Below are 26,185 nucleotides of genomic sequence, written 5' to 3'. Positions count from 1 at the left end.
TCACATGGATTAGTCTGTCATCGCTGCAGAGACAGGCCTTGCATTGATTACGTCCCTGACTACATTGTATGACCGCTGAAGACAGTATTTGGCTGCAGCGATCACATAGTGATTGGTCGGGAACGTCGTCTGTGCAGAGACCGGGCTCTACATTTTGTCTCGCTGTACTTTTTGTAGCAGCCGAGCTGTTCACTTGCATTACTGTTCAGCCCGAGATGCTTCTGATACATCGGGTTTGTTTTCAGAAAAATGGCGGCTTCTCCTGTGGAGGTGGGATCGCAGAAATATTATTTAAAGGGGTTATCTGAGTGTTTAATACCATTCGCTTGAAAGGGACTGAGCTGCGTCTAGGCCACGTGACCGATGAAATGACGTCACTGGCCTTGACAGAACTTTCACCGTTGTCTTCGAACAGTTGATTGGCAGGGGGTGGCGGGAGTTGGTCCCCCACCAATCATATACTGAGGATAGGTCATCAGTATTAAACACTTGGACAACCCCCTTAATGTATCATTTCATTTCTCTGCAATGGAAATCTATGCCAAAAAGTATCAGTCGGTTTTTGATAAACCGGGCAGTGACGTCATGGGCGTCACTAGAAACCAAACTTATCTTTCATTTTCAAAAATGTTCTGGCTTTGTCATAATGTTCAGCTTATTGTAGTCTGAGAATAGATGTGGGGCAGGTGGATACACAACAGTTACCACAATGAAAGTGATATCCCCGTCCTTGTCTTATGGCTTCCTGCCGTTTCAGTGCAAAACTCCCTCCCGCGACTCCACTCCTATAAAATGTAACAAGGCGTAAAACAGGATACTCAAAATAGTCTGTTGCAAATGATATACGGCACATGTATTTGGTATCCCCATAAAGGTGGTAACCTCCGTAGTGCCTGTATGATGACCACCCACACCCTAGTATAAATTCACACCACGCATTAGTAGGCGCACGTTATTGCATCTTAAGACCACCTGCACACAATGTGGGTGAACGCGCAGAAGATCCACACAAATTTTCGTGCGGATTTAGGCGTTTCTGCAGCATATCTGCACCAAAATCCATGGTGGTAACAGCGGGTGTTGTTGCAGATCTCTCCTTTCCATTGATACGGGTGAAATGCGCAGCTAAAACCACCAACATAATTAACATACTATACATCCAGCAATTTGCCTCCATGCTGGATGAGGCACTGGTGTACATTTTGGCCAAAGCGTAGTAAGCCACTCACCACGTCAAGGTCGCCTCTATGAGGTGTCCCTAACACTAGTTCCTACCTGTTTATGGGCCATGACAGCCACACAAAGTCCAGGGAATGCAGGTCAGCGTGCACGCCAAGCACACTCTGCTTTTAACCCCGTCCGGTGCCATTACAGCTTTCATCGGATCCAGGGATGCAAGTACCAACATGCATGCTGAGCCCACTATATACTTCTCCTGGAGCCAAATGGCTACTGGTAGGTTCTATATTGCTGGTTGCAGAGTGCTATCACATTTGTATTTTCCGTTTGTATATGTATTTCGCCATAGTGATGTGCACCTACATACAGGTTGTGCTGACTCAACCCCCCACATTTTTTCTCTGTAGTATATATTGGAGGCGTGGCGATCTCCTTGGAGTCAAGCACACCTGACCAGTCAATCTGTCCTGGAGGCTGGTTTTAAAGTCGGTATAAAACTGAGTCTGCTTATATAGAACCTACCATTAGCCATCTGGCTCCAGGAGAAGTATATGGTGGGCTCAGCATGCATGTTGGTACTTGCATCCCTGGATCCGATGAAAGCTGTAATGGCACCGGACGGGGTTAAAAGCAGAGTGTGCTTGGCGTGCATGCTGCACCTGCATTCCCTGGACTTTATGTGGCTGTCATGGCCCGTGAACAGGTAGGAACAAGAGTTAGGGACCACTCAAATAGAGGCGACCTTGACGTAGTGAGTGGCTTACTACGCTTTGGCCAAAATGTACACCAATGTCTCATCCAGCATGGAGGGCAGAGTGCTGGATGTAGTGTGCGATCACATTTGTATTTTTCGTTTGTTATGTATTTCGCCATAGTGATCTGCACCACATACAGGTTGTGCGGGCTCAACCCCCCACATAATTAACATACTATACATTTGGAAATCCACGGCAGGTCAATTTTCGTGTGCTAATGTCATAGACTTTGCTGGTACTGTATTATACAGCGGTATTTCTGCATGAAAAACCGCATGTATTATGCTACGTGTGTAGGTGACTAAAAGGTTTTTTCCGACACTTAGATATAGGATCGAAGAGGAGATAAGTCATCAATATCAGATTGTGGTTGGTCCGACACCCCCCACCGATCTGCTGTCTTGGTCAGCCACCAGCACTGGAAACTAAAGAGTGGATTGAGCAGAAAGCCACTTGGTCGTGGCCAGGATCTGCAGTGCGCCACGGACAATGCACGAGCCTTCTGCTTCCTAGTGTCCAGTGCTCGTGGCTGCCCAAAACAGCTGATCTTTGGGGGTGCCACAGTGTCCACTGCTGTTAGGGAGCTGCCATATTACGGTTTTTGTTGTTTTTTGGCTTGTAAACATTGCCAAGAAATCCTAGTGTTTTAATAAAAAAATAATAATTTTCAGTTTATTTCCTAGAAAAGTCTATGGCAAAATGGCTAAAAACAAAACATCACATCCAGATGCAGCTCGATAAAAATGAAAATGCCGTTGACCACAAAAAAAATCCACCTCAAAGTTGAAAAAAATATGACTTTGCTTGTTTCCATTGAGCATCTGGAGCTGCTGTTTTTTTTACCTTAAAAAAAATAAAAATGCAAAAAAAAACAACACCCGCCTAATAGTGGCCATACCGGCTGCTTTGGGTAGCTGAGCCAGTTCTACTTTACACCAGCTTGATAAATCTCCCCCTAAATTATTTTATAGGAAGATTCAAACATAAAATCATTTTTGGTAACTTTAACTTATATACATTTTATTAAACAAAAACATATTTGAATGCATAAAAAGGGTAATAAGTTTAGATCAGCTTGACACCTCGTATGACCCTGGAGATCTCAGTGATGGTAACATATCCGGATGTCTCCACTATGGGGATCTGTTCCTGGATATGAACTGGTTAATTATTGTGCAGAAAACGAGGCAGGTGTAATATCAGAGGAAGGCAATTCTGTCTCATGAGCAGCAGGGGGCGCAGCTCCAGCGACTACACAGATTTGGTGAACCTCTCGCTCATGTATTCCCCCTTGTTAGCGTCCCTCATCCTCTGTAGAGCCTTCATCTGCTCCAAGCGCCTCTTGTCAACTTTGTTCTTTGCAAACAAAAACAGCAGAATGCCGGAAGGCAAGCCGATCACCCTGCGGTACAAATAACAGGACGTCTGTGGGGCTGACGAACTTTACAGCAACCTAATAACAGATTACCATTAACCCACTTATATCCTCTCCAGATACACACTGATCTTGTCTACGTGCATATACACATTACATTACTTAACATGTACTGATGCTCCAGAGCTGCACTCACTATTCTGCTGGTGCAGTCACTGTGTACATACATTACTTATCCTGAGTTACATCCTGTATTATACTCCAGAGCTGCACTCACTATTCTGCTGGTGCAGTCTCTGTGTACATACATTACATTACTTATCCTGTACTGATCCTGAGTTACATCCTGTATTATACTCCAGAGCTGCACTCACTATTCTGCTGGTGCAGTCACTGTGTACATACATTACTTATCCTGTACTGATCCTGAGTTTTACAGCAAGACACGGAGGCGAGTATTGCATAATCCTTCTTTACTGAACCACCAATAGCAGCAAAGAGAAAAATTTACATATAAGGAACCATAGCAACCAAGGTCCCTCCCCACTGGCCCCTATAATAGGCCTCTCTTCCTCTGTGACTTCCTCTTTCTTTGCTGCTGCCACCAAGTTAAGTACATCTTATTTATGCTTGTGTCATTTATATTTGGTGTCTTTGCGCTGTTTACCCCAGGGTGACTAACCCTGCATGCTCGCAGCGCTCCCCTTTGCCTCATGCATTCGGCTTATTGCTGGGGTGTATTGTTTTATTTGCATTGCGCTGAGTTGCTTCGGTTGCCGTTTTCCCGCGCCCCCCCACCCCCACCCCCCCTCGGTTTTCCCTTACCCTTAGTTCCGGGGGGGTTCTCTGCCCTAGCCAGTGGTCTTTTGACACATTGTGAGTCCTACCTCTGGATCACTTAGGTTCCCGGCATATGGTGGGCGGATCCTCCGTCCCTGTGGACGGCGGCTTCGTTCCTGGCGCTTGCTGTGCGGTGGGACAGCGAGATCTCGCGAGATCTCGGCGGCCATCTTGCGTTTGGCTGCCGCGATTCGCGGGCTTTTGGGGGCGGAGCTACAGCGTCTCCTGCTCCTTCCGGCCAGTCGCTTTCTACTTACAGCACGGTCGGCGGCTCCTGCTGCTCCCTCTGCCTTCTAGCCTCCAGGGTTCTCCTCAGGCATCTCAGCTCTTCACAGTGAGTTACTTTCACCGGGTAGCACTTTAGCCAGGCCAGTGGCAGTTATGTCTGTACCTACGTCCCCTCGGTCTGCCGGCAGGCCCCCCTCCCCCCCTGAGGGATCCGGCCCCTCTCATGTGGATGCCCAGGCGCTGGCTCTACAGCGATCAGTGTCGGATGCGATCATGGCAGCCATGGGCTCCATGTCATCCATCCTTTCTCAGACCATTACCCAGGCCCTGGCCGTCCCACCTTCCAATTTACCTGTGCAGGATCCCATTGCCACTCCGCAGCCTACCTCAAATGACTCTCCTTTTGTAGAGGAGGTTTTGACTGGTGCGCATATTGCCACCCCAGAGACCGTGCTTAGACCACGGAAGAGGGCCCTTTCCCGCCGGGCAGAACGGGCGCGGACATGGAAAAGCGCAAGAGCGCAATCCCCGGAATTGTCTGGCTCTGACAGAGCTTCAGACGAGGAGGCATTCGCGGATATGGATTATGAGGCGGAGGAGGATGTCACCCCCCCAGTTCAGGGCCCCTCGGCTGCAGTTGCAGCTACCTCCTCTGCCAGGGATGTGGTGTCCCCTTGTACCGCTTCCCTATCTGTGGCGGTTCTGGATGATTCGGGAGAACCTATGTTTGACCCCGAATCGTTGCACCACCCGCGTTCGGCGGAATGGCTCCCCTCCCCTCATGTAGGGGCTTATTTGGAGCACTGGGTGCGTCACTCGCTTTCCCGCGATTCACGCAACAAACTCAGGGCTGAGTGTCCCAGGCCATTGGTTCCTAATAAGGTGTGCGAGACCCCAATAGTGGATCCCAAAATGGCTCAGTTTCTAACCAAAACTGGCTGGAACTCAAAGAAGGGCCTGGATTCGGCTCTTCGTAGCTGCCAGGACAAGATCCTAGATGTCCTCGGCCCACTTACCAAGATCTTGGAGATGGCCGAGGCAGCCAGGAGTGAGGGATCCCCAATAGACCACGAGGAGTTACGGGGCTGGGCCCAGAGGGCCATTTGCCTTACCGGCAACGCCAATACTTCAGTGGCGATTGAGAGGCGCAAGTCTATCCTTTTCAAGATAGACCCTAAGTTAGCTAACTTGGCGCTCACTGAGGCGGGAAAGGAAGCCCAGGGCCTCCTTTTCGGTGAGTCCTTCATTAAGGACATGGGCCGTTTTGTGGGCACCTTTACTGCGCTTGATAAGGCCCAGAGTTCGATGCGCAGGGTGTTTCACGGACGGGTCTCTCATCGGGCCGGCAGTGGTAGGGGCCGCCTGTCCGGCCGTGCTAGTTTCCAGGCCCGCGGAGCAAATAGAGGTGCCGGTGGACATCGTCCATCCTTCCAGGAGCAACGCAACCCGTCTCCTTTCTTCGCCTCCAGAGGAAACCAGTGGCGTTCTCGTTCCTTCCGGGGCAACCCCAACCATCGCAGACCCTTGGGTAAGTGCTCCTCTGACCGGGGATTCTATGGTTCCTTGTGTAGGGGGCAGACTCCAGCGTTTTTCCCACGCTTGGAGTGTCATTACCTCAGACCCGTGGGTCCTCACCACGGTCAAGGGATTTCACATAGAGCTCACGGGGTCTCCCTACGTTGTCCCCTCCCCGCCACTTGTCCCCCTGTCACACACAGCTTGCGCTCTGGTCGACGCGGAGTTGTGCTCCCTCAGACAGAAGCGGGCGATAGAACGAGCGTCCCCATCACGTGGGGCGGTGATCAGCAATATCTTCCTTGTCCAGAAGAAGGGTGGACAGATGAGGCCAGTTATCAATCTGCGCGCGCTGAATGCGGTAGTTCGCTACCGGCATTTCAAAATGGAGGGGATCCATCTTCTTCGGGACTTGTTAGTTCCTGGGGACTGGATGGTAAAGCTGGACCTGAAGGATGCCTACCTGACGGTCCCAGTGGCCACTCACTCCAGGGACCTACTCCAGTTCAGGTGGAACGGCGAGGTCTGGAGGTTCACCTGTCTGCCATTCGGACTGTCGTCAGCTCCTTGGTGCTTCACCAAGTTGCTGCGTCCGGTCGTGTCATGGTTGAGGACTCGGGGCGTCCGCCTAATTATTTACCTGGACGACATCCTTCTGATGCACGAATCCAGGGTGGGGTTACTGGAACATCTCCAGTGGACGTCGGATTTGCTTTCAGATCTCGGATTCCTCCTCAACATAGAGAAGTCCTGCCTCATCCCGACTCAGAAGATGGAATTCTTAGGATTCACGGTGGATTCTCTCTCGGAGTCCCTCAGTCTGCCGACGGCAAAATTGCGGGCGATCCGCAAGGAACTGAGACATGCGCTTCTCATACCCCATCTCTCATTGCGTCATCTGGCCCGCATCATCGGTCTGTTAGCCTCATCCATCCAGGCGGTGTTTCCAGCCCCATTACATTACCGTGCGCTCCAGCGTCTGAAGATCGCCCATCTTCGGACCGGTGCATCCTTTGCGGACGCGGTGGTCCTGGATTCGGAGGCCCGAGAGGAATTGAGTTGGTGGATAGCCAATCTGGAGGCGTGGAACGGCAGGGCGATTTTCGGCTCCCTGCCAGAGTTGACCATAGAATCAGATGCGAGCCTCCAGGGTTGGGGCGCCCATTGCAATGGTGTATCTACGGGAGGCCCATGGTCAGCGGAGGAGTCCCTCCTGCACATCAATGCTTTGGAGCTCCTGGCAGGATCTTTCGCGGTGAGGAGTTTTTCCAACGGGATCGCCAACGCTTGCATCAAGTTACGTATGGACAATATATCAGCAGTCCAGTATGTCAACCGTTTGGGGGGTACTCGCTCAGCGACGTTGGCTCGTCTGGCCAAAGACTTTTGGACATTTTGCCTAGCCAGGGACATCATGGTCCAGGCGGAGTACCTACCGGGACTGAGCAACGTCCAGGCGGATTGGAACTCGCGCTACCTATCGGATGGCAGCGATTGGCAATTGGACCCTCTGGTCTTCTCAGCTATCTCGGAATTGTGGGGTCCGATGTCTATCGACCTGTTCGCTTCACGGCTGAACAGACAGCTCACCCGTTTTTACAGCTGGCGTCCGGACCCGGAAGCATTAGCAGTGGATGCGTTCCTCCAGGATTGGTCGGTATCCCGCCTGTACGCGTTTCCCCCATTCTCGATGATTCCGAGGACACTCTTGCAGGTGATTCGTCAGCAGGCGGACCTAGTTCTTGTGGTACCGTTCTGGGGGTCTCAGGTCTGGTTCCCCTCGTTGCTGAGGATTCTAGTGGAGATTCCTGTACTTCTCCCGACCCGGTCGGATCTCCTCCACAACCCTCTGGGACTACAACATCCCCTTTTACTCGACGGATCCCTGCGGCTGCTGGCATGCCGGATCTCCGGACACCTGGATCGTTCGAGGGAGTTTCGGCAGCAACTCGACAGCTATTGGACAGTGCATGGGCTCCCGGCACTAGGAAGTCGTACCGGGCAGCCTGGAGAACTTGGGCTAACTGGTGCGTGGAACGGGACTTGGATCCCGTTTCGGCACCTGTAACCCACCTGCTAGAGTTTCTCACCTCTCTCTTCGAGGCGGGGAAGGCATATCGGACCATTAACCTTTTTAGGTCCGCTATCTCTTCTACCCATGCGGGCTTCGAGGGAGTCGCGGCTGGCCAACATCCGTCTGTTTCTCGCCTGTTAAGGGGGGCTCGTTTATCTCGTCCCCCGCGTCCTCGTTTTTCCACTACATGGGACGTGACCCTGGTCCTTACCTTCTTGTCCTCCTGGCCCGAGAACTCTGACCTCACAATTAGGCAATTGTCAGCTAAGCTCTTGACGTTATTTTGCCTCATTTCATGCAAGAGGGTCTCAGATGTGAGGGCTCTTGATCACGACGCGCGCTCCTTTACCCCGGAGGGGGTTACTTTCAACATCTCGCGTCGCACGAAGACCAACATACGTTTCGTGTCCTACCCCAGTTTTCCTGACTCTCCGATTTTATGTCCAGTGGCGTGCCTTAAAGAATACGAGTCCAGGACTCTGGCGCATCGGTCTCCGAACAGTTCTCAGCTGTTCATTTCTATTCGTCATCCTTTTGGACCGGTTTCTAGCCCCACGTTAGCACGCTGGCTTAAATGGGTCATGTCATTAGCTGGTGTAGACACGTCTGTCTTCACGGCCCATTCTGCGCGTGGGGCCTCTGCCACCGCCTTGGCGGTTTCGGGTGCCAGATTAGAGGATGTTATGCGCCTGGCTGATTGGTCCAATGTGACCACTTTCAGGGAGTTCTATTTCCGTCCTCCACCTAATTTATTTGCTTCAATCATTGACGGGCTTTGAACTTGCAATACGAAGCCTCCGTGTCTTGCTGTAAAACTTAATGATTTTCCTATTTCATGACGTAAAGTCATAGTTTTATTAAAGACACGGAGGCGAGTATTGCCCACCCTATTCCCTCCCTTGGGTTTTTTCTCGCAGTTTTTGGTTACAGGGGTCACGTATCATTACCTCTATGTATTATTAACCTTTTAAGTTATTGTGTTTTAGGTTTTATTGTCCTAATGTTCTTGCATTGACATTGTATTTCATGTTATTTATTACAATTCTTATTGTGTTCGGTCACTTGTCACCTGTTTTTCCAGTGGCGAAGGTGGCGTCTGGACATTCTGTCTGGAGATGTTGTTTCACCTAGGCCTATGGTCTGTTTTATTTTCCAGGATGAAGTCTTTCCGTTGCAGTATGCCGTGTTTTCCGGAGGATATGTTCTACAGTTTAGCCTGGTTGGCTAGTTGATTACGCTGCTGGGCGTTGGACTGTCTGTTCCAGTTGAAGTTTGGAGTCATCGTTGTGATGTTCGTGATGTCGGTTCAGTTCAGAGTTACCGTTGGGATGTTCGGGATGTCAGCACCAGAGGATCAAAGAAAGAGGAAGTCACAGAGGAAGAGAGGCCTATTATAGGGGCCAGTGGGGAGGGACCTTGGTTGCTATGGTTCCTTATATGTAAATTTTTCTCTTTGCTGCTATTGGTGGTTCAGTAAAGAAGGATTATGCAATACTCGCCTCCGTGTCTTTAATAAAACTATGACTTTACGTCATGAAATAGGAAAATCATTAAGTTACATCCTGTATTATACTCCAGAGCTGCACTCACTATTCTGCTGGTGCAGTCACTGTGTACATACATTACATTACTTATCCTGAGTTACATCCTGTATTATACTCCAGAGCTGCACTCACTATTCTGCTGGTGCAGTCACTGTGTACATACATTACATTACTTATCCTGTACTGATCCTGAGTTACATCCTGTATTATACTTCAGAGCTGCACTCACTATTCTGCTGGTGCAGTCACTGTGTACATACATTACATTACTTATCCTGTACTGATCTTGAGTTACATCCTGCATTATACTCCAGAGCTGCACTCACTATTCTGCTGGTGCAGTCACTGTGTACATACATTACTTATCCTGTAATGATCCTGAGTTACATCCTGTATTATACTTCAGAGCTGCACTCACTATTCTGCTGGTGCAGTCACTGTGTACATACATTACTTACCCTGTACCGATCCTGAGTTACATCCTGTATTATACTCCAGAGCTGCACTCACTATTCTGCTAGTAAAGTCACTGTGTACATACATTACATTACTTATCCTGTACTGATCCTGAGTTACATCCTGTATTATACTCCAGAGCTGCACTCACTATTCTGCTGGTGCAGTCACTGTGTACATACATTACTTATCCTGTACTGATCCTGAGTTACATCCTGTATTATACTCCAGAGCTGCACTCACTATTATATAAGGGACAATGAAAGGGGTGTCTGTACCGTATCTAATGTGAAGTTGAACCCAAATCAGCAGAGTAAGCTCAGTACAGATACTCCATGAAAAGAAAATGCTGGGAGATTTCAGCTCTGAAGCCTGTAGAATTGTCACTACCCTGGACCCAGATGTCCATTATTAGACCAGTGAATGTTAACCCCATGTGACATGGGGGGGGGGGGGGGGGTATATTGGGGCGATCTGCAGACTCTTCCACTTACCATGCAATCCCCACTTTCTTCATAGGATTTTGGCCCTTGGCCCCAGCGACGTACATGCTGCTTCTGTGCACGGGCTCCTCATTCTTTGGGGCTGCACATAATGGAGACGCGCTGTGCACGGATTTAGCAATTTCCGCTATTGAGGGTCTCGGGAAGAGGGTCCTTCTACAGACGGCGCCCAGAAGAGAGTCTGAAACCATAGACATAAAAGGGAAAGTAGTACTGTGCACTGGTCTACACACAATATAGAGAATGGGAAGTAGTACTGTGCACCGGTCTACACGCAATATAGAGACTATGTGAAGTAGTACTGTGCACCCGTCTACACACAATATAGAGAATGTGAAGTAGTACTGTGCACCCGTCTACACACAATATAGAGAATGGGAAGTAGTACTGTGCACTGGTCTACACACAATATAGAGAATAGGAAGTAGTACTGTGCACAGGTCTACACACAATATAGAGACTATGTGAAGTAGTACTGTGCACAGGTCTACACACAATATAGAGACTATGTGAAGTAGTACTGTGCACAGGTCTACACACAATATAGAGACTGTGAAGTAGTACTGTGCACCGGTCTATACACAATATAGAGACTATGGGAAGTAGTACTGTGCACCAGTCTATACACAATACAGAGACTATGGGAAGTAGTACTGTGCACCGGTCTACACACAATATAGAGAATGGGAAGTAGTACTGTGCACCGGTCTACACACAATATAGAGACTATGGGAAGTAGTACTGTGCACCGGTCTATACACAATATAGAGACTATGAGAAGTAGTACTGTGCAGTGATAAAAAGGTAAAACTAAATTAAAATCACAAAACACAACATGAATAAGCCAATGTAACAGAGAAGCACTACAATTCCCAGCACCCCCCATAGCTCTGCACCCTGCAGGCCTCCTCACTCATGCTGTGCCCCCATTACCCTTGCAGCTCCTGACACCCCCTGACAGCAGCACTGCCGCCCTGGAAGCTGCCATCTTGCACTGAGCCCGGCCTGCAGCACAGTTTCTAAAGCTGCTTCCTGCTGAACGCAAAGCATTGTGGGAGTTGTAGTCTTTTACCGATTCTCTGCTCTTGTTTTCAGATCCTCATTTTATAAACAGCAAGAAATGAAATAAACAATAGAATTTCGGCTCCTTTCTCACTTGCGGCAGAGGATTCCGGCAGGCAGTTACGTCCGGACGCAAACGGATGCATTTGTGAGACGGATCCAGATGCGGATCCATCTGACAAATGCATTGCAATACCAGATCCGTCTCTCCGGTTCTCATCCGTAAAGACGGATCCGGTATTAATTTTTTTCACATTTGTAAAGGTCTGTGCATGCGCAGATCAGGAAACTGGATCCGGTTTTCCGGAACACTTAGTACCGGATCCGGCATTCCGACAAGTGTTCAGGATTTTTGGCCGGAGAGAAAACTTCAGCATGCTGCGGTATTTTCTCCACCCAAAAAACGGAAGAGGGACTGAACTGATGCATCCTGAACGGATCGCTCTCCATTCAGAATGCATTAGGATCAGCTCTTTCCCTGTGACGGAACTCTATGCCGGAAAAGAATAACGCTAGTGTGAAAGTAGCCTGACAATCTAACAATTCCTAAACTATGGATCGTTTAAAGAACCGTACCCCAAACAACAAAGTGATGGGGTCCCCCCTGCCGAGATCACTGGGGTCTGCTGTACTACCCTCATAACTGAGTGCCTTCATGTCCCACAAATTGTCAGCAGACAGGTGACCTGAAGATCCTGGGCCCGGAAACAAGTCTGCGCAAGGGTCCACAACCATTTATATGCAGCGCCACATACCGTAATATTGCACCTCCATAGACATCAACTAACTAAACTGAAATCAGCCCTTCATATTTGTTAGGTCATTGTTATGGGGGATCTGTGGATGGCACTGTTATGGGGGATCCGTGGCTGACACTGTTATGGGGGATCTGTGGATGACACTGTTATGGGGGATCTGTGGATGACACTGTTATGGGGGATCTGTGGATGACACTGTTATGGGGGATCTGTGGATGACACTGTTATGGGGGATCTGTGGATGACACTGTTATGGGGGATCTGTGGATGACACTGTTATGGGGGATCTGTGGATGACACTGTTATGGGGGATCTGTGGATGACACTGTTATGGGGGATCTGTGGATGACACTGTTATGGGGGATCTGTGGATGACACTGTTATGGGGGATCTGTGGATGACACTGTTATGGGGGAATCTGTGGATGACACTGTTATGGGGGATCCGTGGCTGACACTGTTATGGGGGATCTGTGGATGACACTGTTATGGGGAATCTGTGGATGACACTGTTATGGGGCGATCTGTGGATGACACTGTTATGGGGGATCTGTGGATGGCACTGTTAGGGGGGATCTGTGGATGACACTGTTATGGGGAATCTGTGGATGACACTGTTATGGGGGATCCGTGGCTGACACTGTTATGGGGGATCTGTGGATGACACTGTTATGGGGCGATCTGTGGATGACACTGTTATGGGGGATCTGTGGATGGCACTGTTAGGGGGGATCTGTGGATGACACTGTTGTAGGGGATCTGTGGATGACACTGTTATGGGGGATCTGTGGATGACACTGTTATGGGGGATCTGTGGATGACACTGTTATGGGGGATCTGTGGATGACACTGTTATGGGGATCTGTGGATGACACTGTTATGGGGGATCTGTGGATGACACTGTTATGGGGGATCTGTGGATGACACTGTTATGGGGGATCCGTGGCTGACACTGTTATGGGGGATCTGTGGATGACACTGTTATGGGGCGATCTGTGGATGACACTGTTATGGGGGATCTGTGGATGGCACTGTTAGGGGGGATCTGTGGATGACACTGTTATGGGGAATCTGTGGATGACACTGTTATGGGGGATCCGTGGCTGACACTGTTATGGGGGATCTGTGGATGACACTGTTATGGGGCGATCTGTGGATGACACTGTTATGGGGGATCTGTGGATGGCACTGTTAGGGGGGATCTGTGGATGACACTGTTGTAGGGGATCTGTGGATGACACTGTTATGGGGGATCTGTGGATGACACTGTTATGGGGGATCTGTGGATGACACTGTTATGGGGATCTGTGGATGACACTGTTATGGGGGATCTGTGGATGACACTGTTATGGGGGATCTGTGGATGACACTGTTGTGGGGGATCTGTGGATGACACTGTTGTGGGGGATCTGTGGATGACACTGTTGTGGGGGATCTTTTATACTGTCTTTCCTGTTTACTTTCCTAAACTTAGGACACTCTTCCGCCCACTAACCAGAAGAACGCATATAACACTACAACTCCCAAAATCCATCGCGGCGAGCATGCGCTCTGCACCTTGTTTACGTGCGCGAAGTGCGTTGTCACTCTGATTTGCTGGGAGGGGAGCTGCTTCTGATTGGTTACCGTCTGACAACCTGTCATGCTATTGGTTGCGGTGTGTACCGCCCTCGTCCCAGCTGACGGTTCAGGTTAGGTTTCGCCGTGTGCTGGGAAGGAGGAGCGCCCACGTGTGTCAGGCCGGAGCGGATCCCATGGGCGCCTCATTCCTCTGCTAGTCTGTACTGTAAGTGCTCTCGGAGGTCCTGGGATAAACATGGGGCCCCCTGGTGGCAGCAGTAGGGCACGGGGCGTGTGGGGAGAGGGGTTAGTTGGGGGTCCCCTGGTGGGTCATAGATGACTTCTTGAGCATATGTGAGGGAAGCAGGGGGCTCAGGCCTGTGATGCCCACAGTTTAGGGTCAGGTAACCAGGCTCCTTCTGTCCATTCCAATTGTGCAAGTGTTTGCCATTTTCAAGATCACTGCTTGCTGTCATTGGGTGGAAGCATTCCTGTTTACATCTGGAGGCTGAAAACATGTAAAGAACTTAGACACCCAGTTGCTGAGGGTTTGTTACAGTTGTATTTGGTGAATGAGTGATGGCTGATACATTGTAGCAAACCCTCAGGGCCGGAGAAACATTAGTGTCTGTTATGTGTAACAGACCTGTGTATAAAATACTATAAAAGCTGTACAGGTTGTCAGCATGTGGATGTTTCCATTCACTGATGGCAATGAGAGATCTTATAAAAAGTTAAGCGTTATGCCCCCCCCCCCCGCCTCCCCCATGTAATAGACGCAGAAGATTCTGCAATAAACCTGTTGTGTGTGAACTCAACCTGAACATTGACAGCTATTAAGTTCCTCTGTGTCGGTCTGCACTGTCTAGTATTCTATTCCTCTTGCTCTCATTTTCAGAAAGTGCCGCCCTGTGTCCCGGTGCTCAGAAAGTGATGGAAGGAGCCGGTGACGGAGGCGGCTCTGGATCAGCCAGTCCAGAGCCGGAAGAAGGAGGCGCCGCAGCAGCCGCAGTGGACTTTCATGAGGATGAAGAGATCATTGAGGTTCTGGAGCTAAATGAAGCAGAACCAGACCCAGGTAGGTGTTCAGGAGGGCGGTCAGAGCCCCTCGTGTATTGGTGGCATGGGGCTCCTATGAAGATTGCCGCCCTCTGGTCGTCATTCACTGGATATTGGCTGATCGGCCTGCACAGAGCAACGAGGAGCGGATCCCCAGGGGGCACCACTGGGACCATGGCCGAAACGGCTGCCCATCTGTTTGTATCACCGCCATGTACTACTACGTTTTCCTATATGTCCCCAACAGGTGCTGGGAGTGGATCCTTCGCCTGCCAGTCTCATGAGACGCCCCCTTTAATAGGGGCTCATCCAGTCCAATTATTTACACTGCAGGGATGGCTGTAAAAATGCAAAAAGTAGCAAAATTGTTGCGTCACTAAACCCAAAAAGTTGCAAAGCAAAAAGTTTCAGAGCGCAGGGTGCGATAAATTTCCTCTTTGAGTTTCATTTCCTCATCGCTTTCAAGACCTCTGCTGCCTGACAGTGAATTCAAACATTCTTGCTTATATGCAGAGGGTAGTAAAGGAGTTGTGCAATCGGTACATATTGATGACTATCCTCAGGACAGGCCGTCAATATCTGATTAGTGGGGGTCCGACTCCCGGCGCCCCCCGCCGATCAGCTCTTTGAAGAGGAGGCAGCGATGGTACGCAGTGTAAATACAAGTGAATGGAGTAACTACACTGCGCCGCTGCTGAGACGTTGCGGAGTGGAACTCGTACGATCGCTGACTTCTCTTCAAACAGCTGATCGGCGGGGGTGACGGGGGTCGGACCCCCACTGATCAAATACTGATGTATGGCTGTGATACCACTTTAACCATTCCTGGGCATCTTAAAGAGAATCTCGCAGCGCTAGGAAAGATCCGTTTAATCCGTTAAGGACACAGGTTTATTATTTTTTTTTTTCACTTCCCAATTTCAAATGCTGTATCTTTTTCTTTTATTTTTTTGTCATTGGGCAGCTTGTTTTTCTCGCTCCCTCTAAACTTTTACGTGCTCAGATGGGCCGCACCTAATAAAGGGTTAAACTGCTGGGATCGGAGTTAGCTCCAAGCCCAGAGTGTCAGCTGCCTAATACAGCCTTGACCCACACGTGATGGCATGGGCATTATCACAGAGCCCGCACTGTGATGGTATGGCGGCTCACGTTTACTAGGCGCATGTTAGGAAGGGGTTAAGCGTAACTTTACGTTCTAGTTATCACTGAGGAAGAACTTTAATCTTGTGCGCGCCATTCCGGCAGGTGTCCACCGGGGGCTCCTTAATGCTACAGTGCTCTTGCCTCTCTACACTAAATGCATCCCTGACCCCCAACCCTTGAGCGGCAGGCTCTGGCGTGGGTCACTCAAGCTAACGTCCCCCTCTGCTCCGCAGATGACCTGGCCAGTGACATGGAGGACGTGGATTTTGCAGATGAACCAGAAGATGGAGAAATGGCAGTCGAGGAATGGGAGACGGAAGACGAGGGGGTGGAGGAAGGAGCCGAACCCCATGACGACAGCGAGCTGACTTACTCCAATCACACGGGTAGGTGCAGGACCGGACTACTGCATCAATGACTTAACATGAATTATTATTTCTTACCATTTCCAATATCTCTGCTTGCTGTCTGTGAGTTGAAACACTTTTCTTTACATCCAGATGATCGGCTGCATCTCACAGCTGACAGTTTGCTACAAGTGCAGCTTCAGTATCTCCGAAATCCAGATCAATATGTTACAGTTCTCCTGCAGGGATACAATGTACGTTACAGTTCTCCTGCAGGGATACAATGTACGTTACAGTTCTCCTGCAGGGATACAATGTACGTTACAGTTCTCCTGCAGGGATGCAATGTACGTTACAGTTCTCCTGCAGGGATACAATGTACGTTACAGTTCTCCTGCAGGGATGCAATGTATGTTACAGTTCTCCTGCAGGGATACAATGTACGTTACAGTTCTCCTGCAGGGATACAATGTACGTTACAGTTCTCCTGCAGGGATACAATGTACGTTACAGTTCTCCTGCAGGGATACAATGTATGTTACAGTTCTCCTGCAGGGATACAATGTACGTTACAGTGCTCCTGCAGGGATACAATGTACGTTACAGTTCTCCTGCAGGGATACAATGTACGTTACAGTTCTCCTGCAGGGATACAATGTACGTTACAGTTCTCCTGCAGGGATACAATGTATGTTACAGTTCTCCTGCAGGGATACAATGTACGTTACAGTTCTCCTGCAGGGATACAATGTATGTTACAGTTCTCCTGCAGGGATACAATGTATGTTACAGTTCTCCTGCAGGGATACAATGTACGTTACAGTTCTCCTGCAGGGATACAATGTACGTTACAGTTCTCCTGCAGGGATACAATGTATGTTACAGTTCTCCTGCAGGGATACAATGTACGTTACAGTTCTCCTGCAGGGATACAATGTACGTTACAGTTCTCCTGCAGGGATACAATGTACGTTACAGTTCTCCTGCAGGGATACAATGTACGTTACAGTGCTCCGGCAGGGATACAATGTATGTTACAGTTCTCCTGCAGGGATACAATGTATGTTACAGTTCTCCTGCAGGGATACAATGTACGTTACAGTTCTCCTGCAGGGATACAATGTATGTTACAGTTCTCCTGCAGGGATACAATGTATGTTACAGTTCTCCTGCAGGGATACAATGTATGTTACAGTTCTCCTGCAGGGATACAATGTACGTTACAGTTCTCCTGCAGGGATACAATGTACGTTACAGTTCTCCTGCAGGGATACAATGTACGTTACAGTGCTCCTGCAGGGATACAATGTATGTTACAGTTCTCCTGCAGGGATACAATGTATGTTACAGTTCTCCTGCAGGGATACAATGTACGTTACAGTTCTCCTGCAGGGATACAATGTACGTTACAGTTCTCCTGCAGGGATACAATGTACGTTACAGTGCTCCTGCAGGGATACAATGTATGTTACAGTTCTCCTGCAGGGATACAATGTACGTTACTGTTCTCCTGCAGGGATACAATGTACGTTACAGTTCTCCTGCAGGGATACAATGTACGTTACAGTTCTCCTGCAGGGATACAATGTATCAGCCGCTCTGCTCCATACTAAGTGATTGTGTGGATCGGCGCAGTTTGTGGCCCCCGTGAATATGTCTGTCATGTCACTGCTCTGTTTCTTGGCAGCTTCTGTGTTCTGCGTCGGCCTGGACCCCAAGGAGAGCGCTCTCGCTGTGACCGGAGGAGAAGACGATAAGGCCTGTGTATGGAGAATAAGTGATGGCGAGACGCTGTTTGAGTGCACGGGTAACTATCATATAGAACATACATGGATTCTCTCATTCTACGTGAGGCACAGTGAACCTCAATACCTAGCGCACCCCTATTGCTGAGTATTTAAAGGGGTTTTAATACGGAAGACTTATTCTCAGACCAGGTCACCAGTATCCGATTGGCGGTGGTCTGACAGCTGGGCCCCCCCCCCCCCCCCCCGATCAGCTGTTTGAGAAGCTCCCAGCAGTGCTACAGCCTTCTTGCAGCTTTTCCTAGACCATTGATGTCACGTGGACTAGAAGCAGCTCAGCCCCATAGAAGTGAATTGGGCTGAGCGCGATACCAAGTACAGCCGCTACGGCGCTGTGCTTGGTGAGCTGAGAGAAGGCCTGGCGCTCACAGAAGTGCCGGTGCCTTCTCAAACAGCTGATTGGCATGGGCCCCGGGTCTTAATCAGATACCGATGATCGGTATGATAGGTCTTCAGTATTAAAATCTCGGAAAACCCTTTTAATCAGGTCCAGTCAATATGCCATGAATATGGCTGATTACAAAACCCCTTAAACATCAAACCTGTCAGATGCTGGGATTGTCCTGAGCCATAGGCAGTATAGTTACAGAGGTCGTAGTTTGCATTTTATTCATTACTGTGCAGCGGCTTCATGCTGATGTATAGCACCGCAACCTCCTGATCTGCATCCATCAACATTTTCCAGGTCACAAGGACTCGGTCACCTGCGCGGCATTCAGTCATGACTCTACCATGGTGGCTACGGGAGACATGAGCGGTCTCATCAAGGTGTGGAAGGTGGAGGACACAAAGGAGATCTGGTCATTTGAAGTGACTGACCTTGAAGTAAGAGGTTTTTCTCCATAGGAGCAGTATTATAGTAGTTATATTCTTGTACATAGGAGCAGTATTATAGTAGTTATATTCTTGTACATAGGAGGCAGTATTATAGTAGTTATATTCTTGTACATAGGAGGCAGTATTATAGTAGTTATATTCTTGTATATAGGAGGCAGTATTATAGTAGTTATATTCTTGTATATAGGAGGCAGTATTATAGTAGTTATATTCTTGTACATAGGAGCAGTATTATAGCAGTTATATTCCTGTACATAGGAGCAGTATTATAGTAGTTATATTCTTGTACATAGGAGCAGTATTATAGTAGTTATATTATTGTACATAGGAGGCAGTATTATAGTAGTTATATTCTTGTACATAGGAGCAGTATTATAGTAGTTATATTCTTGTACATAGGAGCAGTATTATAGTAGTTATATTCTTGTACATAGGAGCAGTATTATAGTAGTTATATTCTTGTACATAGGAGGCAGTATTATAGTAGTTATATTCTTGTACATAGGAGGCAGTATTATAGTAGTTATATTCTTGTACATAGGAGCAGTATTATAGTAGTTATATTATTGTACATAGGAGCAGTATTATAGCAGTTATATTCTTGTACATAGGAGCAGTATTATAGTAGTTATATTCTTGTACATAGGAGGCAGTATTATAGTAGTTATATTCTTGTACATAGGAGCAGTATTATAGTAGTTATATTCTTGTACATAGAGGCAGTATTATAGTAGTTATATTCTTGTACATAGGGGCAGTATTATAGTAGTTATATTCTTGTACATAGGAGGCAGTATTATATTAGTTATATTCTTGTACATAGGAGCAGTATTATAGTAGGTATATTCTTGTACATAGGAGGCAGTATTATAGTAGTTATATTCTTGTACATAGGGAGCAGTATTATAGTAGTTATATTCTTGTACATAGGAGCAGTATTATAGTAGTTATATTCTTGTACATAGGAGCAGTATTATAGTAGTTATATTATTGTACATAGGAGCAGTATTATAGTAGGTATATTCTTGTACATAGGAGCAGTATTATAGTAGGTATATTCTTGTACATAGGAGGCAGTATTATAGTAGTTATATCCTTGTACATAGGAGCAGTATTATAGTAGTTATATTCTTGTACATAAGGAGCAGTATTATAGTAGTTATATTCTTGTACATAGGAGGCAGTATTATAGTAGTTATATTCCTGTACATAGGAGCAGTATTATAGTAGTTATATTCTTGTACATAGGAGCAGTATTATAGTAGTTATATTCTTGTACATAGGAGCAGTATTATAGTAGTTATATTCTTGTACATATGAGCAGTATTATAGTAGTTATATTCTTGTACATAGGAGGTGGTATTATAGTAGTTATATTCTTGTACATAGGAGCAGTATTATAGTAGTTATATTATTGTACATAGGAGCAGTATTATAGTAGTTATATTCTTGTACATAGGAGCAGTATTATAGTAGTTATATTCTTGTACATAGGAGGCGGTATTATAGTAGTTATATTCATGTACCCAGGGGGCAGATTAGAATAATTGTGTATAAACTTGTTTCATTGAATCCCTTCCCTTGCAGTGGTTGGAGTGGCATCCTTGTGCCCACGTGTTACTTTGTGGTACAGCAGATGGCAATACTTGGATGTGGAAAATTCCCAGCGGAGAGTGTAAAACGTTTCAAGGTCCCAACTGCCCGGCTACCTGTGGACAGTTCTTACCAGATGGTGAGTTTGACTTGAGATGATGACAGATAACATAGGCTGTTTTTGATGATCTGCTGTTGTTAGGTCCCTTATCTGTATATTATATACACTTGTAGCTCACTTCATCAGTTCCTATTTAGATTCCCCTCCAAAAATTAAATTCTTCGTTAATTTATTTTTAATTTTTTTGCCTTCTGAAGGCAAGACCGCAGTAGTTGGCTATGAAGATGGAAGCGTGCGGATATGGGACCTTAAGCAGGGGAGCACTGTGCATGTCTTGAAAGGTAAATGGGATATATCCTTGTCCTGCAGCACTCCTAGTGGACACTCTGTGAATTGCGATATGTAAAGGTGGCTCCTGGTGATGGTTTTGTTCACATTGTTCATTGTCGTGCACAACGTATTTTTCTCACTTATGGAAGAACATTTGGTTCACGCCGAAGTTGCAGCGTCTTTTGATGATTGTTGTCTCGATGGCTGATTTCCATTGTCCCTCTAGGTTCTGATGCTCATACAGGACCCTTAACATGTGTGTCCTCCAATGCTGACGGCAGCCTGATCCTCACCGGTTCTGTAGACTGCGACACCAAAATGGTGAACACGGCCACCGGGAAGGTGAGTCTTCCAGCTCGTTGTCATATAACACTATGTAATAAAGTATTTGTCATTACAGACAACACCTCCACAATTGTATGGTGCAGTTTGATGGTGGGAATGGGGTCTTAGAGGGGTTGTCTCATGGGGACAGCTTATGTCTATGGGGTTGTCTCTTATTGGGGGCTATTATTATGGCTGCCAGAGGGGGAGGGGAGAGTTGACTGGGAGCTTACTGGGGACTATTATTATGGCTGCCAGAGGGAGAGGAGAGTTGACTGGGAGCTTACTGCGGACCATATTTATGGCTGCTAGAGATGGGAGAGTAACTGTTGGTGGTGAGGAGAAGAGGGAGTGAAAGAAGTATGGAGTGCATGCATGTGTAGGTCAGAGAGATGGGTCGTGTCACCTCCATGAGCCCGCACACAGTACTGAGGGGGTTACAGACAAGAAAATAAAACAATGAAAAAGGTATTAATTATTTTTTTTGTAAAAAAGTCTAAAGTACTTTAAAATAATGGTAGATACCTTTTTGGAACATGTTATGTGATCTTGAGATAACCCATTTAACTAGCTTTCATGTCATGCCGCTTTCCCCCACTAGTGGCCGCTACAAAGGAGCTGATTGATCAGCCGATCAGAGCTGATCACTGGAGGTTTCTGTAAAGGTCCCGCCCCCCCCCCCCCCCCACCATGAGCCGATCTTTTAGGCTCCGCCTTGGGATTCCCAGGGATGCATGTCTCACCCGGCTACCTCTGTGTCTTCCCTAGGTTGTCGGTGTCTTCCGGACAGAGAGTAATGTTTCCAAAGCCTCTAAGCGAGAAGAAGGTGAAACGGAAACCAATTCGGTAGAGTCCGTGGGATTCTGCAGCGCGTAAGTGCTCAGCCATATGCGGCATTCTGAGAGAATGAAGGGCGTCTATAGGACGGTCAAACACCCTAGACACAGGATTACGATCAGGACATCGATGGTGACGACTCATTACGGCACACAGATGTGATGACTGCGACCTCATGGTATCTCATGGCAAATCACACTTTTGAACTGCTGCCAATAGTCTTATATAGACTGTAGAGAGATTGGCTTTAGGGTTGATGTAACCTTATGTGTAGTGGTGCTGTGTTTCACGATGTGTTTAGAGCACCCCTCTGTTCTAAGTACCCAGTGGTCTGATCCGCTATGGTGCAGTCAGTTGGGGAGAGAAGCCCTATGGGCTGTGGAACAGACCACTGTATGCAGATATTTTAGGGGTGTTCTTACTGAACTTAGAAGTGCAGTTTTCATATTCAACAGGCACCAAATAGACTGGAAATCCCGAAAAAGGTACGAGTAACCCCACACTGGATCACCATAAGACTAATTGAGATGACTGCTCATTCATATGGGGATGGGGGCACAGGACCCGTCTTATGATCGGTGGAGGTCCCAGCAGTCGGACTATGACCAATCAGGGACTTATCACCTAATATGTCTATATATAATGTATGTATGAAAAGGTAGATATATTTCGAGCATATTGTGTCCTTGCAGTCTCCCTCTGGCTGCGGTCGGTTACCTGGATGGAACTCTTGCCGTTTACGACATTTCTACACAGACTCTACGTCACCGGTGTCAACATGAAGTGAGTGATCTCCATCTACCCGTCCTGGGCCGCACTGTACAGGCTGAGTATGTTCCTTCGTCTTTATATGGGTTAGAGCACCATTTTACTGCTGCGGAGCTCCAAATCCCCTTTGTAGGCATACATTGGAGCAGCCATTAGAGGGCGCTCTCTGTGATGGTTCAGTCTTATTTCACCATGTAGGGAGCTCCCCCTAGTGGCGTCAACAGGCAGCCGAATATTGTATTTTAAATCTATGTCTATGTAAGGGGCTTTGGAGCTCTGTGTCCCCCAAAAAATGGAGCTCTTTACCCATGCTGACATCACAGGTACCTCAGTCACGTGATGTAACGGAGTCGTCCGGTACATTAGCCAGGTTGTGTTTGGCCCATGTCTCTGACATATAGGTCTCCCCCCAAGGATTCCTATATGCACAGGGAAGCCGCCGGGCTCCGCGCCTTCATGTCATGTGACCCTAATCTACTATAAGTGCAGGATGCCGATGGGTGTAACGCCCGCCCCTCTCTGTTCCGTAGTCCGGCATCGTACAGCTCCTTTGGGAGGACAACTCGCCTGTGGTCTACACTTGCAGCTTGGACGGGGCCGTCAGACTGTGGGACTCTCGATCGGGAAAAATGATCAGCGAATACTGCGGCCACACCGCCGAGATTCTGGACTTTGCACTTAACAAGTGAGTATTTAATTGGCCGTGCCGACATCTAGTGGCCAAAACGCTACAGTGCAGACAAAGCTCTCTTTACAGCCTGCAGTAAAACGGAATATTAACCCTTCAACATCACTAGTGAGTAAGATCTGTAGTTCTGCCTCAGATAAAACACAGAGGATGCATGTAGACATAGAGCAGTGCCGGGGGGGGGGGGGGGGGGGGGGGGTTGGTGATGTCACATACTGAGGGGTGGGGCTATCCAGGCTGGGCTGATGATGTCACTGCCCATTTCAAGTTCTGTAGGGCTCGACAGGACACAGTGACATTGATCCTTCTCTATGTTCTCCTCTGTTTCAGAGACGCTTCCATCGTGGTAACTGCCTCTGGGGATCACAAGGCGAAAGTATTCTGCGTGCAGAGGCCCGACCGTTAGACGCCCGCGCCCTGTAACGCTCACCCCCATTCTGTTCTGTGTGGATGCGTTTTACTTGCTACTGACAATTCCTTCTGTATATAGGTGGATATAAACTCAAACGAGGGGTCACCTGTATCCATCCTTCACACTGTCTTCGAGAGGAGATATATATATTATTTTTTATTTTTTGGGGGGGGGGGGGGGCTGAGAAGGGAAGCCATGACTTAAGTGGTGTCCAGTACTGAGAAGACGTTGGACAGCGTAGATCAAGATGGCTGCCACCATGCGTGAGAATTAAGTGTTGATTTCAGTCATTATCTTAATTTCTTAGGCTACTTTCACACCAGTGTTTAAGTTTTCCGGTATTGAGATCCGTCATAGGGGCTCAATACCAGGAAGAAAAAAAACGCTTCCGTTTTGTCCCCCTTCATTGTCAATGTATGTCCGTTTAGTTGCATTCCCGTACCGGAGGGCAAACCGCAACATGTTGTAGTTTGCTTTCCGTCCTGGGATGCGGATGCAAGACGGATCCGGCATTACCCCCACTGCAAGTCAATGGGGGACGGATCCGTCTTGGTTATGTTACAGATAATACAAACGGATCCAATCATAGCGGATGCAGACGGCTGTATTATAGGTAACGGAAGCGTTTTTGCTGAACCCTGCCGGATCCAGTAAAAACGCTGGTGTGAAATAGAGTTAACTGGATTAATATGGGGACAAAATATATATATATAATTAATTATAAACGAATTTACCCAAAGTGCGACGACCAGGATCAAGGCTGTGTTTTTATAATTATTTTTTTTTTACATGTAAGGGCTCGTCATAAAGTCGCTTTTGCATTTCTAAGGCTTGGCATTCACAAAAAATATAATATCTAATGATGATAAATATATGTATAATGTGTAAAATGATATATCTCGCCTATAGGAATCTTCAGGAACCGCTGCTGGGAATGTTTACTGAATAGAACGGAAAAACGCACATTACCTTAAATAAATTCACTGCAGGCATGTTATTTAAAGGGGTTGGCCTACGAGAAATCTATATCATGATCCTGGGGGGGGGGGGCGGGGGGCTGACTGTTGTGTCCCCACTGATCACAAGAACAGGGGGGACCCTTTGTGAGTAAAGCCTTAATGCACGTGCGTGTCCGCCATTCCATTCACTCTCTATGGGCTATCCCCAGCATTACTATAGGATAGCACGGAGCGTTGGTCATGCAGAGGACCCTGTTCTCATGATCACTGGGGGGGTCCCAGTAGTCGGATAACGTTGTTCGCTGGGCAACCCCTTTAAGAGTGCGAGCTGACTGGTCCGCCACTTTTATACGTGTGCTCCAGTCTATATATAGAAGAGAAATCGGTTATTTACAGTATAATACAGGTGTCTGATGCCTTCTCTGCGGTATATGTTCTCCATCAGTTTACCCCTTCCTCCAAAATGGCGGCCTGTACAGTGTAGGGTGGCGGCATCTCATACATCAAGCGTTCTAATGATATGGACTTTCCAGCCAGCAGTTACGTTTCCCCTGTGATCAGAGCGTGCCTTAGTGCGCCTCCAAATCTCCTTCTACAAAGGCCTTTACTCCCCTCCCCCCGATGAGGCTGTGATTCCTGCGCGGAGCGATGAGCTCGTCCGATTATTTATACGACTTGTATTACTATACGTGAATGATGCTGTAGACAATTAAAGAGAAAGCTTTCATACACCGGTCGTTCAGTTGTCGTTATTTTTTACTTTTAAGTTAACTGTTTGGTCGCCCGTCGGCCCCAGTAATCGTACTTCACAGCATTGGTTAATTAGGTCTGTGAAAAGTACGTTTTTCAAAAAGTTTGGTGTCTAATTGGTTAATTGTCAGTGATAGTAGTTATGTGGGCCTGCCAAATTCGCAATATTTCACACAATATTCCTGTATTTTTCTTTTGCAAAAATTTGCAACAAACTTGCTACAACAGCAATAAGGCTACGTTCACATTAGCGCTAGCTTCCCCTGCCGGATCCGTACTACTGCTAGTCCACCGCGCCGCCGGAAGTCCGCTCTGGCCCCATTCGCTATAATGGGCACGGGCGGTAAACCTGCCGAGAGGCGGCCGGACAAAAACTGGCTTCCTGCTCCAGTTCACATCCCCGCTGTTCCACTTCAGTAGGAGG

The 26,185-nt window shown here is 47.7% G+C and overlaps 2 protein-coding genes across 2 annotated transcripts; one reads left to right on the top strand and one right to left on the bottom strand.

The window, feature by feature from the left end:
* Positions 1-2,790: 2,790 nt before the first annotated feature.
* PNKD (PNKD metallo-beta-lactamase domain containing) lies at positions 2,791-11,504 on the bottom strand. Its single transcript, XM_040441291.1, has 3 exons — positions 11,403-11,504; positions 10,461-10,650; positions 2,791-3,336 (listed from the first exon to the last, which is right to left on the bottom strand). The coding sequence occupies exons 1-3, from the start codon at positions 11,455-11,457 to the stop codon at positions 3,186-3,188; spliced, it is 396 nt and encodes a 131-aa protein (XP_040297225.1). The 5' UTR covers positions 11,458-11,504; the 3' UTR covers positions 2,791-3,185.
* A 2,440-nt stretch (positions 11,505-13,944) lies between these two features.
* LOC121008619 (angio associated migratory cell protein) lies at positions 13,945-24,207 on the top strand. The gene is made up of 12 exons (XM_040441278.1): positions 13,945-14,074; positions 14,747-14,926; positions 16,284-16,436; positions 18,085-18,204; positions 18,888-19,027; positions 20,627-20,771; positions 20,951-21,034; positions 21,250-21,365; positions 22,116-22,219; positions 22,877-22,967; positions 23,483-23,637; positions 23,971-24,207. The coding sequence occupies exons 2-12, from the start codon at positions 14,782-14,784 to the stop codon at positions 24,044-24,046; spliced, it is 1,329 nt and encodes a 442-aa protein (XP_040297212.1). The 5' UTR covers positions 13,945-14,074; positions 14,747-14,781; the 3' UTR covers positions 24,047-24,207.
* The last annotated feature ends 1,978 nt before the right edge of the window (positions 24,208-26,185 follow it).

This window comes from Bufo bufo, chromosome 7 (assembly GCF_905171765.1).
Source record: "Bufo bufo chromosome 7, aBufBuf1.1, whole genome shotgun sequence".
Taxonomy (NCBI): Eukaryota; Metazoa; Chordata; class Amphibia; order Anura; family Bufonidae; genus Bufo; species Bufo bufo.
Note: the sequence above shows the minus strand (reverse complement) of the source record. Positions and strands in the feature narration are given on the sequence as shown.